This window comes from Cervus canadensis, chromosome 21, assembly GCF_019320065.1.
Source record: "Cervus canadensis isolate Bull #8, Minnesota chromosome 21, ASM1932006v1, whole genome shotgun sequence".
Taxonomy (NCBI): domain Eukaryota; kingdom Metazoa; phylum Chordata; class Mammalia; order Artiodactyla; family Cervidae; genus Cervus; species Cervus canadensis.
In genome coordinates, this window is record NC_057406.1 from 33,826,585 (window position 1) to 33,844,172 (window position 17,588).

At 37.5% G+C, this 17,588-nt stretch overlaps 1 protein-coding gene across 1 annotated transcript in view; it reads right to left on the reverse strand.

The window, feature by feature from the left end:
- Positions 1-17,588, reverse strand: part of DNAI7 (dynein axonemal intermediate chain 7) — an 88,553-nt gene that overhangs the window by 48,310 nt on the left and 22,655 nt on the right. Inside the window, exons 7-9 of the mRNA XM_043441336.1 lie at positions 14,968-15,114; positions 12,427-12,530; positions 9,677-9,986 (exon numbers count right to left, since the gene is read on the reverse strand). Of these exons, the coding sequence (XP_043297271.1) occupies positions 9,677-9,986; positions 12,427-12,530; positions 14,968-15,114 (561 nt within the window). The remainder of the gene's footprint in view (positions 1-9,676; positions 9,987-12,426; positions 12,531-14,967; positions 15,115-17,588) is intronic.

Genomic DNA, 17,588 nt, shown 5'->3' on the forward strand with positions numbered 1-17,588 from the left:
TCTCCAGGCAAGAACACTGGAGTGGGTTGCCATTGCCTTCTCCAATGTATGAAAAGTGAAAAGTGAAAAGTGAAAGTGAAGTCGCTCAGCCGTGTCCGACTCTTAGCGACCCCATGGACTGCAGCCCACTAGGCTCCTCCGTCCATGGGATTTTCCAGGCAAGAGTACTGGAGTGGGGTGCCATTGCCTTCTCCAAAAATAATTCTAGAAGGCTCCAAAATGAAAAACGAATTTGCCTTGCTGACAACTATTTACATAGCATTTACATTGTTTTAGGTATTGCAAGTAATCAAGAGATGATTTAAAGTATAAGGGATTATGTGTGTAAGATATATGCAAATATTAAGCTAATTTATATAATTTATATAAGGACCATCTGCGAATTTTGGTATCCACAGAGCAATCCTGGAACCATTCCTCTATGGAATGACTGTATAAATTCAAGAAGAAAAAATGGTGATAAATCTTCACGATGCTGGATTTAGCAATGGTTTCTATGATTTGACACCAGGGCACAATGAAAGAAAAAATAGATAAATTAAATTTTCTCAAAATTAAAAACTTTCATGCCTCAAAAGACATTATCCAGAATGTAGAAAGACAGTCCACAGAACAGAAGAAAATATTTGCACATTATACATTTGATAAGAGTCTGTTATTCAGAATACGTCAAGAACTTTTACAACTCATCAACAAAAAAACAAAGAAACTAATTTTTTAAATGGACAAAGGGCCTGCATAGACCCTTCTCCAGATGAGATATACAAATGGTCCACAAGCACATGAAAAGATGTCAAATATTTTGCAAGGCAAAATAGTATAAATGATGTGAGGCCATGGGCAGTTTTTAGGGTGGTGGTGATTGTGTGCTTTAGTCACTAACTTGTGTTTGACTCTTGGAATCACACAGACTGTAACTTGCCAGGCTCCTCTGTCCATGGGATTTGCCAGGCAAGAATACTGGAGTAGGTTTCCATTTCTTTCTCCAGGGAATCTTTCCGACCCAGCAATCAAACCCAGGTCTCCTGCACTGCAAGCAAATTCTTCACCATCTGAGCCACCAGGGAAGCCCCTACAAAATGTTAAAGGTGTTTGAAAGAGGAGAGCTACAACGACAAGCACCATATAGCTAATCGAGGAGTATCTGATGAGTGATTTTTTTAAGTCTGTTTGGTGCAAACAGATTGAGCTGGTTATATTTATTCCTCATAAGGATACTATAAGGAATGGATCCACTGTATATAGTTTAAGGTGTTTAGGATTGTTGTGCTTCGTAGTAGACCCTAGCCAGCCAGTCTGAGCAGTACAGCTATAAGAACTACAAATCCATCAGTGAGAATTCTACAAGCCCCTTTGGCAGTCACAAGGTGTAACCTGTAGAGGGGCATTTTTACTGTAAAAGCTATTATGCATGCTGATCAGATGAAAATATAGGATCAAGAGTTAGATATTGTTTGGGCTCAGTACTGCATTATTAAAAAGTTTAGTGAACCTATAATATTTTGGATACACACTAGAAGTGGAAGAGATCCTACTAAGGTGTGTAAAAAAAGTAAATTCCTGCTGCTACTGCTGCTGCTGCTAAGTCGCTTCAGTCGTGTCGGACTCTTCGCGACCCCATGGACTGCAGCCTGCCAGGCTCCATGTCCGTGGGGATTCTCCAGACAAGAATACTGGAGTGGGTTGCCATGCCCTCCTTTAGGGGATCTTCCCAACCCAGGGACTGAACCCAGATCTCCACATAGCAGGAGGTTTCTTTGCCATCTGAACCACCAGGATAGAAATAGTAATTTATGTTGGAACTAGTGTTGTTTTGAATAAGAATAGAATAGAATAAATAGAAAATAGAAAATAAAATAGAAAAGAATCAACTCCATACCAGTGAAAGTGATAATTAGAAACATCTGTAACATAAATAATGTCATGATATACAGGGGTAGTGCTTTGAGCTAGTGATTCTTTGGATAGATGGAATTGCCTGGCTATGGGTATTAGTGGTTAAGAGTTACGTTAGAGTTAGTAAAGGTGCTGCTAGAGAGTCAGAGAAGATTCATGAAACGTTAAGGCTGTTGTCATTAAATTGGTTAAGAAGGACTAAGCTAATAAAACGAGTACACTGAAAGTGGTAGTATTAATTCAAACTACATTATTTTTTCATATTAGTGCTATTATTAGGTGTAATAATGAATTTTTAAATTGGAGGTTGGGATTGTGTATGTAATCAGTGTAATAGGTGTTTGATACCATTACGAGCAGGGATAATCCTAGTGCAGCTTCGCCGGCTCTAAGAACTGGTAAGATGATGGGTATTGTGCTAGCTAGAGTTAAATGGGTGTCCAGAATTATTAGGGTTGCCATGATAAATAATGACATTATTCCCTCGAGAAACAGTAGGGAGGATATCACACAGGATTAGTATATTAAGACCCCCTAGTGTTAGCTGCTTCAGTCCTGTCCTACTCTTTGTGACCCGCCTGTAGCCCACCAGGCTCCTCTGTCCATAGGATCTCCCAGGCAAGAATACTGGAGTAAGGTTGCCACTCCCTTCTCCAGGGTATCTTCCTGACCCAGGGATCAAATCCACGTCTCCTGCTTGGCAGGCAGATTTTTTACTGTCTGAGCCATCAGGGAAGCCCCCAGGGGAAACTGTAAATACTAGAGTAATATTTATGTAGACTACAGGAACTTGATAATTGTGAATTTAATAATTTAATGAGTGAAAAATAAAAACTTGCTTTAATTTAAACTAATTATCATATTCGGCCCACTCTAACCCCTTTTGAGTCCACCTGTAGGCTAAATTTACTGCTAGTGGTGAAATTAGGATTAGTCCTATGAGTATTGCTATTAGATTATTTGTTTGAGATGCTCAGGGTAGGGGCAGAATTTCTAGGTCACAGAGAGAAGAAACATAATGGTCACTATGAAAAATTTTAAGGAAAAACTGTAGGCATGCTGATCCTATAATGTCAAATCTGCATTTGTAAGGACTTGATTTTTCCATGTGTTTAGTTGGGGAAGTTAGAAAGCGATAAATACAAGAAAGCTTTTCTGGATGATGTCTCTTTGTCACTAATACATTGCCAGAATGTTGGTTAAAAGCCCAAGTAGAGTAAGGATGTTGAGTCTAAACAGAAGCGTATGACCAGACCAGAGAGTTCAAGAGGGGCTAAGAGGGCTCTTGTAAAAGCCTGGGGGCTGGGGTTTATTATTTGGAATGCACAGGTTTGATGGGTTACCATGTGTCATTGTGTAAGCAGAGGCTTATAAGCAGGGGGCTGACATAAGCTTGAATAATTGTGCCGTGCTGTGTGTGCTCACTCAGGTTTGACTCTTTGTGACCCTCCGGAATGTGGCCCACCAGGATCTTCTGTCCATGGGGTTTTTTGGGCAAGAATACCGGAGTGAGCTGCCTTTTCATCCTCCAGGGGATCTTCTCGACCCAGGGATTGAACCCTCGTCACCTGTGTCTCCTGCATTGCAGATGGATTCTTTACCGGCTGAGCCATCGGGGAAGCCAAAACAGCTACTGCAAATTCAAGAATAGTGAGTAGAAAGAGAATAACAAATGCAATGAAGGCTGTGTTAGGAATAATGCTTATTAGGGCCAGGGTTGCCCCTCCAATTAAATAAATTAATAGTTTCTGCTGGATCATATGGTAGCAATTAACTACCATATGATCCAGCAATTCTATTTCAGGGCATTTATCTGAAGAAAACAAAAGTACTAACTCAAAAAGAGGTATGCACCTCTATGCACACTGAAGCACTATTCACAACAGCCAAGACATGGAAGCAATGTAACAGTTCATCAGTGGATGAATGGATAAAGAAAATGCGATATATAGCGACAACAGAATAATATTCGGCCATAAAAAATGAGGAAATCTTGCCACTGGAGACAACAACGGGGACCTTGAGGGCATCATGTAAAGGGAAATAAGTCAGACAGAGAAAGACAAATACCATATGATCTCCCTTTTTTTGTGGAATATAAAGAAAGAAAGAATTTAAATACAGAGAACAGATTGGTGGTTGCCAGAGGTTCGGAGTGGAGGTGGACAAATGGGTGAAGGTGGCCAAAGGTATGAACGTTCAGTTATAGAGAAATAAATTCGTGACTTGAAATGTACATGATGACTATAGTTAATAATACTGTGTTGTATATTTGAAAGTTCGTAAGAGAGATCTTAAAAGTTCTCAGCACAAGGAAAGAATTGTTGCTTATGTATGGGGGTGAATGCTAACAAGACTTAGGGAGATTATTTCACAGTACATAGAAATATCAAATTTATGTGCTGTATACCTGAAACTAATATAATGCCATATGTCAGGCACATCTCAAAGAGTTTTTGAAATTAAAGTATATAAAATCTATATCATTTTGAATGGCTACTACTTGGCTGAATATTTTATAATTAATCTGTGGACTGTAATTTCTAATGTAAGAAAGCCAGTGAACATTGCAACATTTTTATTTAGCTGTCTTGTGATTTCATAATAATAAATCACTAAAATGAAAAATCACTAAAAGGTACATTTACATTTACATCTTCCCTGAAGATTGTACAAATTTCCACTTTTAATAACAGTACGTGAAAATCGCCGCAACCTCTCACACTCAATCTGATATGAAGTGATATAATGCCAGTTCTAATTTGTTTACTTATTTGGTTATCTTTTCATATCTTTATTGACCAGTTGCATTTCTCTTATTGATCTGCTCAAGTCTTTTGCCTAATTTATATTAGGAACTTGTCTTACCAATTTGTACAAGTTCTTTATATTTGGATACTAACCATTTGTTTGATATGTTTAAATATTTTTCCCAGTCCACTGTCTTTCAGCATTGTTTATAGTGAGGTTATCTGACACAAATGTTCGAACCCATAATCTCCTTTTCTTGCAAGGTTTTGGTTTTGATGCACTAATAAGGAAGAAAGATCTTAGGACTTTCATGGTGGTCTAATGGTGAAAAATCAGCTACCAATGCAGAGGACACTGGTTCGATTCCTGGTCTGGGAAGATTTCACGTGTAGCTGAGTAACAAAATCCATGTGCCACAACTATTGAGCACGCCCTAGAGCCCATGTTCCACGAGAGAAGTCACTGCAATGAGAAGTCCACCCACCACAATGAAGAATAGTCCCCGTTCATTGAAAGTAGAGAAATCCTATGCATAGCAATGAAGACCCAGCGCAACCAAAAAATAATGACAAATTTTTTTTAAAAAAGATCTTTATTGTTTTTGTTCAGTTGCTCAGTCATGTCCAACTCTTTGTGACCCCATGGATTACAGCGTGCCAGGCTTCCTTGTCCTTCACTATCTCCTGGAGCTTGCTCAAACTCATGTCCATTGAGTCGATGATGCCATACAACCATCTCATCTTCTGTCATCCCCTTTTCTTCCTGCCTTCAATCCTTCCCAGCATCAGGGTCTTTTCCAATGAGTCAGATTGTCATATCAGGTGACCAAAGTATCAGAACTTCATCTTCAGTATCAGTCCTTCCAATGAATATTCAGGACTGATTTCCTTTAGGATTGACTGGTTGGATCTCCTTGCAGTCCAAGGGACTCTCAAGAGTCTTCTCCAACACCACAGTTCTTTTTAGTAAATATGATAAAATAACTTCCCTACATTCTCTTCAAATACTTTTTATTATTTTATGAGTTTTGATTAGTTTGTTTTTGTATTTACACCTTTGATCTGTTTTTTTTTTCAGTCTGTAGAGGGAAGTATGATTGGAAATATATTTTATTTCATATCTTAGTTTGCTGTCTCATAGACAATTATTATATTAAACTCAACCTTTCCCTTCTCAAGTTCTATAAATTATTTTACATAGATATGGGATCTCCTACTTCTTTCCACCATTTATTTTACTCACTCCCATAAATTCCATCAAATTATCTTTATCCCCTTCTTTTGAGCTGCTGATTTTCTTTATAAATCTAGTGATTTTTGCCCCTTGCAGGCGACTCACACTTAGAAAAAGTGCTCAACAAATGTTTTCTGTTCAGAATTAGTGGCAAGGGCAGGCCCAGCTGATGATTGTTTCCACCTGCTCTCTTTCCTTTCCTAGCCAGCTGAGCAGGGCAAGTGGGTCTGACCTGGGGGATTCTTCACTCTATGGTTACTGCTGCCCCCTTCAATTCCTCTCCAAAATCTTCCTTCAGCACAGGGGGATGGCTTTCCCCCTGCCTTGGTACACTTAAGCACAACTATTGGATTTTTCTGCTTCTGTGGAAATCACATATACTTAAGCATTGTTCATAATAACTTTTCAGAATGCTGTGGGGCATTTGGAAGAATGATAGAGCACATGGACATAAGCGTGAGTACCTATACACATGCCCATGTGGTGTGATGAGAGGACTGGTTCCCCAAAACAGGGGTGCTCACTAAAGTAATGTTAGTGTCATCTAGGCAATCTTCTCTTTTTTCAACTGCCTGATGACAAAGTTCTGCCAGCCAGGTTCTTCCAACTACCACTCACACAATTCTCAGTCATGCTTCCCAGACTATAGTGAAGTTTCATAAGGTAAAACTAATTGTCTGATCATTACTCTTGGTTCCCTAGACTAATTATTTGAGAACTTCATTCACTCTGCCTTAAAATATGCATTACCATTGAGTAGAATGCTTTTCCTTAATGTACTTCTGTGGTATTATCAACAGTAGCATTGGTACATCCCCTGGAGGAGGTCATGGCAACCCACTCCAGTATTCTTGCCTGGAGAATCCCCATGACCAGAGGAGCCTCTCAGGCCACTGTCATGGGGTCGCAAAGAATTGGACATGACTGAGCGACTAAGCACAGCACAGCACTGGTATACCTTTAGTCATTTTTATACCTTTAGTCATCATTATAGATTGAAAAGGTTCAGTTCAGTTGCTCAGTTGGGTCCCACTCTTTGTGACCCCATGAACCACAGCACGCCAGGCCTCCCTGTCCACCACCAACTCCCGGAGTTTACCCAAACTCATGTCCATTGAGTCGGTGATGCCATCCAACCATCTCATCCTCTGACACCCCCTTCTCCTCCTGCCCTCAATTCGTCCCAGCATCAGGGTCTTTTCAAATGAGTCAGCTCTTCGCATCAGGTGGCCAAAGTATTGGAGTTTCAGCTTCAACATCAGTCCTTCCAATGAACACCCAGGACTGATCTCCTTTAGGATGGACTGGATGGATCTCCTTGCAGTCCAAGGGACTCTCAAGAGTCTTCTCCAACACCACAGTTCAAAAGCACCAATTCTTCGGCGCTCAGTTTTCTCTATGGTCCAACTCTCACATCCATACATGACCACTGGAAAAACCATAGCCTTGACTAGACGGACCTTTGTTGGCAAAGTAATGTCTCTGCTTTTGAATATGCTGTCTAGGTTGGTCATAACTTTCCTTCCAAGGAGTTAGTGTCTTTTAATTTCATGGCTGTAAGCACCATCTGCAGTGATTTTGGAGCCCAGGGAAATAAAGTCAGCCACTGTTTCCATTGTTTCCCCATCTATTTGCCATGAAGAGTTTCAATGAAACATTAAAGAATAACAGAAAAAAAAAAAAAAAACAGATGTAGTTAAACACATTGGAAAGAGCCTGTTAATGGAGGAAAACTTAGTTTGGTAACTTGGAGCTCAGTGACTGAGAGTAAAGGAAATGACTTCTTACTCTAATAGATGAAAGATTTTGAGAAAAATAGAAAACTGCACTATTTGGTATTACAGTGAATTCATGCGCTGATATCTTTAATGTGAAACTATTTTTAGTTTTAGACATAGAACTATAAGTCATCACTTTTATATGAGGTGCTTCAACTGAGACATACATGCATAGGAAGAACTGCTAAAGCCATCTAAATTCAAATAATATTTCAAATTATATCTTTTCTAAATTATTTCACAACTTTAAATTAATAATATGAAATTTTGGGGTAAACTGTTGATGAGTTTTTCATAAAATATGATCAAGGAATTTGAGGAGCAGAAGTTATTCAATATTTTTATCAGATCAAGACCAAACATTTTTAGATAACATCTTTTCATATAAACAATTTTGATACCTTTTTATTTGTTGTTTTCATGAATTTTCAATCACAAATCTTGCTAAATCTTATTTTAAGTGTACAGGTCTTCATTTTGTTTCTTACTGCATACTTAAATAATGTGACATCCAGGGCCCATTTACTCATTCTTTATTTTTTCCCCCTTAGAATCAGTGTGTTACATCCATTCATGTCTTCTTAACTAGAGCAAGTCACATGGTCACCCCTAATTTTAAGGGGGAGAGGAATATAATCTTCCTACATATCCAGGAAAGGGAAGAAAACTGGAAATATTGTTGAACTCTAGTAAAGCTACCATGCTATCTGAGAGGAAAAATGATTATTTTCTTTAGTTTTAAAAGCTATCAGACTGCTCAAAAAACATTTCTTTAAGAGTGACCACTTTTAAAGAAGAACAAATCACTTATTTCCAACCTCTCTGAAGTATCAGCTATATATAGGTTTCTGGATTCTCCTCCTTTTACGCCTTTTTGATTTTTTCGTCATTGTTTTCACACTCTGAATACTATTCTTTGTACTGACCATTGTGTCTTATATCCATATTTTACATTGCTGTAGAATCATTGCAATTTTTTATTCTGGTGTAATCAAATGGCATTTTTCAATTAAATGTGTTCTTAGAATACCTAATAATACTTATTCTGATTTCTAATTTGTATTCAACTTAATTCTTAACCCTACCTGTGTTTAAAGAAAACAAACCAATAAGCCAATACAATATTTTAAGCACTTACAGGACAACCTGGTCCTTCCTAAAATCAAATTGTCCATGGCCAAACAAAAAGCTGCTCAGTTATAAGAAAGTTCTATTAAATGCTAAAGAGACAATTTATTTTACCATAATAGGTAAGTGGCTTGAAAATCCTGGAAACAGAACGAAGAGAGCAGAAACCAACTACCAAAATATGATTATTATAACATATTATTGGGCTTTCCAGGTGGCACTAGTGGTAAGGAATCCACCAGCCAATGCAGGAGACAGAGGAGACTCGGGTTCTATCCGTGGGTCAGGAAGTTCCTCTGGAGTAGGAAATGGCTACCCACTCCAGTATTCTTGCCTGGGAAATCCATAGCAGAGAAGACTGGTCAGCTACAGTCCATGGGGCCACAAAGAGTCAGACATGAATGAGTGACTGAGCACATAGCACTTAACATATTATTATATCTAAAGACGTCAATTTTTAAAATAGGAGTACAACAGTTTTAAAAAATTAGTTTTTACTTCATTAAATTCTTTTTCATAAAACCAAAACCTGAAGAAGTAACTAATCCTTCAGTTTTGTGACAGTATTTATCACAAGTTCCCTTAAGTGAATTTGAAATATAATAAATACCCACAAATTAAATTGCCTCAAAGCTTTTTGGGAGTGAACCTAAAATAAAAATGAGCAATTTCTGTGCTCAACTTCAGGATGTGGAAGCAACAAGCTCAACTATAAATAGTGACTATGAATATAGAAGGCAAGGGGAAAAAAACACATTCAAAACTGAGCCATTGGTTAGAAAGTGGCTTTCAGTTTCTAGCTGTTTAGGAAAAAATCTTAAGAATGCATCAAGAGAATCTAATAACACCCATTACATGAAGGAAAAAAATGTACATTTAAAGAGTCCTACCATTTGTTCTTCGACATCACCTTGTTCCTCAGCTTTTGTTTCTTCCTCATGAACTGAGTTAGACTCATTTTCTTGTTGTTTATTCTCTTCTTGGAGATCTTTGCTGACTGCTGTTTGCACACTCTTAACTTCTTCCTTGACAAAGTCAGTTACTAAGGAAACGTGTTCTTGTGATGGTGTCAGAACGGGGCTCAGGGGTGTGACATGATCGTAGTGAGTGTGCAGGAGTCGTAGAGCAATGTCAGATGTTGCTAATATCCTTGGGATTTCAAATCCAGTTTGGGTCTCAGAGAATCTGATACTTCTGTGCCTGTTAATTAAATTAACAAAAAAGATGAGGCTCTAGGAAGTTCTATGTCTGCCGTGAATTTATACCTAAACATTATTTCCTCTTTAATTTCACCAGAGCTTTGAGTACTTGTGAATACCCTTAACTTGCTTTCTATGCAGCATTTAGACCAGGTTGCTGATGTTACCGTCTTCAAAACTGTCTCTTGGGATCCATGGCTCCATACTCTTCTCCTCCATCTCTGGGAGCTCCCTCTCTGGTTCCTTTGTACAGCCTCCTTCCTAAGCACGACTGAGCGACTGAACTGAACTGAACTTCCTAACCATCCCTTAAACTAGCTGATGTCCCTCAGCCCTCAAACAGCCTGAGTCCTCCTTCCATCTCCTTCTACATGTTCTCCCTGGATATTATTATTTCTATGACTTCAATGGGCTCTATGTTTCCTAGGGGCAGAAGCATCCCTGAATGAACTATAAAAGGTTAAAAAAAACTCCCTTACGTATGTGTGCGCATATGTAATAAAGTTCATAAGAGTTGATTTCTAAAAAGTTAAGAACTACTGATCTGTATGCTAATGACTTCCCCAAACATGTCTCCAAAACTTGGGCTTCCATGATGTCTCAGTGATAAAGAATCTGTCTGCCAGTGCAGGAGATGCAACTTTGATCCCTCAGTCAGGAAGATCCCCTAGAGAAGGAAATGGAAACTCATTCCAGTAATCTTGCCTGGGAAACCCCATGGACAGAGGAGCCTGGCAGGCTTCAGTCCATGGGGTCACAAAAGAGTTGGACACAACTTGGCGACTAAATGACAACAATGCTAATAATGTCTCCAAGTGTGTTTTCAGCTCACATTTCTCTCAATGCCTTCAGATAGTTATACTTACGAGGTCTCATAGTCTCATAGGGAACTTCAAACTCAACAAGTCCCACACTGAACTCACCACCCCAACCACCCTCTGCCCCTCTTCATCACCATCAAAGTAAAACAAAGGTTGTTCTGCCACTGCTGTTCCTTATTTTAGTAAAAGAACACCATCTAATTCTCTTTTTAAAACCTGGGTAGTTAATACAGAGCTGTTCATTTTACTTTTATTCTTTTAAAATTACACAGATTATTTTCCGCCAGAGGGCGGTCCACTGGTTAGGACGCCACGCTTTCATTGCCATGGGTGTGGGTTCAGTCCCTGGTTGGGGAAATAAGATTCTGCAAGCCACACAGTGTGACCAAAAATAAATGAATAAAAAATTTAATTAAAATTTAAACCACAGAGTATTTTGTAGCAAATAGAACTTGGAAAATATTTTGTTCCTTCCTTTTACTAGATATCAAAAATAAAGTCCAAGTTTCCCCATTCTTGTTATGACTAGCCTTTTTAGAGCTAGGACTAGAAACCTAGACCTCCTAGCTTTTATTCTGATAATTTTTCTCTAAAACTCACTGTGCCATATTAACTCAATTATTTTGAAACGTTTGAGTAAAACGGCAACCAAGTGATTATGAATTTGTCATTATCTCTATTATTCCTCAGAATGATATTACTTTGTTGAAAACATCATTTAAATATCTAAAAAGTAATAAAAATGAAGTTGTTTTTGAAAGTATTTTTTAAATTTAAATATATATTTTTAAATTTTTACAATGTTGTGTTGGCTTCTGCCATATAACAACACAAATCAGCCATAATTATACATGCATACCCACTTCCTTGTGGCTCAGCTGGTAAAGAATCTGCCTGCAATGCGGGAGACCTGGGTCTGATCCTTGGGTTAGGAAGATTCCCCTGGAGAAGGGAAAGGCTACCCACTCCAGTATTCTGGCCTGGAGAATTTCATGGACTGTATACTCCATGGGGTCACAAAGAGTCAGATACAACCGAGCGACTTTCACTTTCACTCTCCCTCCCTAGCCTCTCTCCCCTTCCCCTATTCCATCCCTCTAGGCCATCCCAGAGCACCAGACTGGGCTCCCTGTTGCTACACAGCAACTTCTCACCAGCTATCCATCTTACACCTGAAAGTGTATGTATGTTGATGCTACTTTCACAGTTCACACAAAATAAATTTTTTAAAAACTTCAGACTGTCCCGTAGGAAGCACCTATGCTTCTACTTTTTGGTGGGGAGGGAGGCTGAGTGAGTGAAATAAAGAGGAAGACCCCGATATCTAGTCAGTGTATATTTATACTAGACATCCTGTTATGTATGTCCTTTACGTGTATTAACATTTAATCTTCAGCCCAATCCTACTAAGTGATAAAAATAATTTCACTGTTGATATACTGAGACCTTACAAGGGTAAGTGACTAGCCTAAGATAAACAACAGGTCTCAGAATTAAACCCTAACTGGCTGACTTCCTAAGATGGGTTTTTATAAGTATGCCATGCTGAAATGCAACAGGCATCTGCTTGGTCATGTGACTCTAATGTCTTCAGACCTACAGCATCACCCATGGCAATACCTTGGATTCTTCTTGAGGTTCGCCCATATATAGAGAGTAACATTTTCATCTTGAATGACTTTTTCCATATTTCCACTGTCCAGATCTGCTAAAGTACTAGCTTGCTGTAAGAAAAAAGGAAAACATTATTAAGATTAGAGGCCTCAAAAATTATGCAATTTAGGTAAGTTATTTCATCAGCTAGGTGTTGGATTCCCTTCAATACTTAAAAAAGTAATTTGGGTAAAATAAGGTTCAATAAAAATAACAGAATTGTTTTAAATAATTCTCTAAATGATACAAATGTATTTACTCACTGAAACGTGTTTCCCCTTTTCTACTCAGTTTCTCTTAAGGTGTCTAAGGATGGTAGTTGCTCCTATATTCCCAGGTAGCTCTTGTAGATTGCTTTTAGATTACCCTTTTCAATTTTAACATTATCATGACTTCTCATTTTAACTATATATCCTAATCTTATCCTTACCTTATGCTACTGCAAAAGTTAGCCTATTCCTGAACACATCAAGTTTACAAAATAAAATATCCCTATGAGTTCTGATTTACTAGTCTAATACTCGATAATCAACATACCATTTAAGGATATTCTTTAGAATTCTTTAATAAAGACTAAAATAGATTCATGCCTCTTGCTTAAGACATTAGTTCTTTAAAAGGACTTAAATAAGCCATAGGTATTCAGCTCCTATAATGTAAAAAGTTAAAAGTACTGGGAATTGAATTTATTGCTATTTGTTTTAAAAGTAATTGTTCTGTGACTTCCCCTGGCAGTGGTTAGGACTTCACTGAAGAGGGGCACAGGTTCGATCTCTGGTGGGAGAACTAAGATCCCACAAGTCACTCATTGTGGCATAAATAACAAAACTGTTGTAGAACTGTTCCACATTGCGTGAATTTATCCAGCTGTTCCCTCACACTTTAACTTACTCCTCTATCTCCTTTATTTTTTGTACACTGTAAGTTAGGTCAAGGTAGGTTTAATCAGATTAGACGAATGATTTTCTGCAAGAAGGCACCTAGTGGGAAGTTGTGTTCTTTACATTGCATCCTATCAGGAGGCACATGATGTCCTACTGTTAACAATGTGGACTTGATTGCTGAGTTCAGGTGGTGACTACCCATATCTTCCCGTTGCAAAGTACATTTATCCTAGTCAGTAAGTAATCTGTAGTCAAATACTTTGGCATTATGAGAATGACATGCTCCTAAACTTTTCACCTAATTACTGAGGTAGCGGTTAATTATCTATCAGTTATTACACTGGGGATTGAAAAATGGTGATTATCTTCCTGACCATTCCTTCCACATTCATCAGATGGTATTCTATAAAGAATTGTTCTCTCTACCCCCACCTCACTTTCCCTCTTCCTTTCTGGGGTATCAGTGTAGACTCAAGAATTTTTATTTTAATCAATGTGTTTTAATAAATTATAGTCATTGTTCTTTCTGATATTCAAATTATCCCCAACTTGACCACTGGGAGCTTTTTTAAGCTAGTCTTGTCCCTCTACCTATGGCTCCATCAGTCTTTGAGCATTTACTTGCTTTCTAGCACAAGATAATGCAAAAACTCATCCTGCAATAACAATCTCATCTTTCAAATTCCCTGCCCCAAGCTTGAATCAGCTATTTACCCCAATTAGAACTTATTCCTCTTCATGGAATAAAGAGAAATCTGGTTCATACTGATATTTCCATTACAAATTTAACATTATAGTGTTTTTTCTAATCTTCTCTTCTATATAACATATCTTTTTTTTCTGTTAAAATAAAAATCTTGATCACTAATAACACATTTCCTTACTGGCTTTTTTCTTGCAATATAAATAAAATAGTTGCAAAATTTTAATATGAATATTACTGCTAAGAATAACTTAACAATAATAAGCCTTCTTTGCAGTTCTTTTTGTAATTAGAACACATTCTACCAAGTCTATAAAGGTCACTGTGTTCTAGACCAGAAGAAAAAAGAAACCAAGACACAAAATAGCCAAAAGCAAGGTATGATCTTATACTGTTTTCTGATTTAAAAAAACAAAGCCAAACAAAAACTATAGGAGATATTCATGGAATATTAGGGAAAATTCAAATATGGACTGGATATTAGAATATACTATGGAATTATTATTAACTTTCATAGATATAATAATAATGGCTCTATAATTAGTTGAATATTACCATTAGTGCTAAGATATTTGGGAAAAATAGAGTGACTACCAATAATTGTAATCTTGTGTCAACTGATTCATCTAGAGTGAATATCTAACATACAAGGCTTTGTGAATTTATTTTCATAATGGCCCTAGTAAACTTTAGCAAGTATAAGAGAAAATATCTAGAATTTAGCTATATTGATAATGTTTTATTTCTTTAAGAGTAAAATATTCACAGTTGATAAATACATTGTGCCTTAAATTATTCTGACTTTTCCTTAGCCTTTTAAATCTTCAAAAAAATGATATTGGATTTTAAAAATTATATAATATAAAATCTTAACACTTACAAAAGATATTAATAACATAGAAAGCAAAACATCACACTTACTCTGAGAAGTATTTCTGTGGCTCTGTTAAACTTAAGATGAAGGAGCTCCTGCAGTTCTAGAATTGATCCTTGGTACTGGATTATATTTTTCCTTTGCAAATCATATGGTGGAGTTTCCAACAAAATTAACTTCAATTTCTCAATTAACTATAAAGTAAAAGTAAAAATATAAAGCAAAAATTTACCATAAAAGTAATCTTCTGATAAACAAAGGAAAAAGTGAAATATGGGATGTTTTTACCACTTTTGAATTGAGGAAGATATCACCAGTAAAACATATAAAAATAGTTTCCGGTATTTATTCTATTAGAAAAGGTCATGGGAAAATAAAATATTTCCTCCCAAAACTCCACTATAAGAATCCTCAACTATGTAATGAGCTGTCCTTAGCTGTCATTAGCAAGCTGATTGCCCAGGACTGTGGAACAACAGAAACAATAACAATATGGTAACAACGAGGAGAAGAGTGAGCAGAAATGGAAGAGGAGAATCACTAATATCTACTGAATACTTACTATGTGCCAAGACCTGTGTTCCAAATGCTTCATACGTTTTAATCCATTTAATTCTCATCGTAAGTCTATGGGTAGATACTGTTCATTGTGCCTATTTTGTAGATCAGGAAACTGAAGCAACCTAGTTCCACCAGTGAGGAGCTTTAGATGCCACTCCATCCTATCAAGTGAAAGGCTGAACAGACTAAAAACACCAACAACTTCTTTATGGATCAGAAAGCAGGAGGAGGGGGAAAGGAAGCATTTTGAAATACACAAGAGCATTCTGTTCTTCTTAACAAGGCTTGATCTCAGGGAAAATTAACAACAAGCCTGACCTGCTGGAATTTTTTTTTCAATTAATTTATTTTAATTGGAGGCTAATTACTTTACAATATTGCCATACACTGACCTGAATCAGCCATGGGTGTACATGTGTGCCACCATCCTGAATCCCCTTCTCACCTCCCTCCCCACCCCATCCCTTTGGGTTGTCCCAGAGCACCAGCTTTGGGTGCCCTGCTTCATGCACTGAATTTACACTGGTCATCTATTTTACATGTGGTAATATACATGTTTCAATGCTATTCTCTCATATTGTCCCACTCTTGCCTTCTCCCACATAGTTCAAGAATCTATTCTTTACTTCTGTGTCTCTTTTAGGGTCTTGCATATAGGGTCATTGTTACTGTCTTTCGAAATTCCACATATATGCATTAATATACCGTATCAGTGTTTCTCTTTCTGGCTTACTTCACTGTGTATAATAGGATCCAGTTTCATCCACCTCATTAGAACTGACTCAAATGTGTTCTTTTTTATAGCTGAGTAATATTCCATTGTGTATATGTACCACAGCCTTCTTATCCATTCATCTGTTGATGGGCATCTAGGTTGCTTCCATGTCCTGGCTATTATAAACAGTGCTGCAATGAACACTGGGGTACATGTGTCTCTTTCAATTCTGGTTTCCTTGGTGCATATGCCAGCGGTGGGATTGCTGGGTCATATGGCAGTTATATTTCCAGTTTTTTAAGGAATCTCCACACTGTTCTCCATAGTGGCTGTACTAGTTTGCATTCCCAACAACAGTGGAAGAGGGTTCCCTTTTCTCCACATCCTCTCCAGCCATTTGTAGACTTTTTGATGGCAGCCATTCTGACTGGCATGAGATGGTACCTCATTGTGGTTTTGATTTTCATTTCTCTGATAATGAGTGATATTGAGCATCTTTGCAAGTGTTTGTTAGCCATCTGTATGTCTTCTTTGGAGAAATGTCTGTTTAGTTCTTTGGAGCATATTTTGATTGGGTCGTTTATTTTTCTGGTATTGAGCTGCATGAGTTGCTTATATATTTTGGAGATTCATTCTTTGTCAGTTGCTTCATTTGCTATTATTTTCTCTCATTCTGATGGCTGCCTTTTCACCTTGCTTATAGTTTCCTTCATTGTGCAAGAGCTTTTAAGTTTAATTAGGTCTCATTTGTTTATTTTTGTTTTCATTTCCATTCCTCTGGGAGGTAGATCATAGAGGATATTGCTGTGATTTATGTCAAAGAGTGTTCTGCCTATGTTTTCCTCTAAGAGTTTTATGGTTTTGGTCTTACATTTAGACCTTTAATCCATTTTGAGTTTACTTTTGTGTATGGTGTTAGAAAGTGTTCTAGTTTCATTCTTTTTCAGGTGGTTGACCAGTTTTCCCAGCATCACTTGTTATTTGAAATTGTCTTTTCTCCATTGTACATTTTTGCCCCCTTTGTCAAAGATAAGGTGTCCAAAGGGGTGTGGATTTATCTCTGGGCTTTCTATTTTGTCCCACTGATCTATATTTTTGTCTTTGTGCCAGTATCATACTGTCTTGATGACTGTAGCTTTGTAGTATAGTCTGAAGTCAGGCAGGTTGATTCCTCCAGTTCCATGCTTCTTTCTCAAGATTGCTTTGGTTGTTTGAGATTTTTTGTGTTTCCATATGAATTTTGAAACTCTTTGTTTTAGTTCTGTGAAAAATACCATTGGTAGCTTGATAGGGATTGTGCTGAATCTATAGATTGCTTTGGGTAGTATACTCATTTTCATTATACTGATTCTTCCAATCCATGAACACAGTATATTTCTTCATCTATTTGTG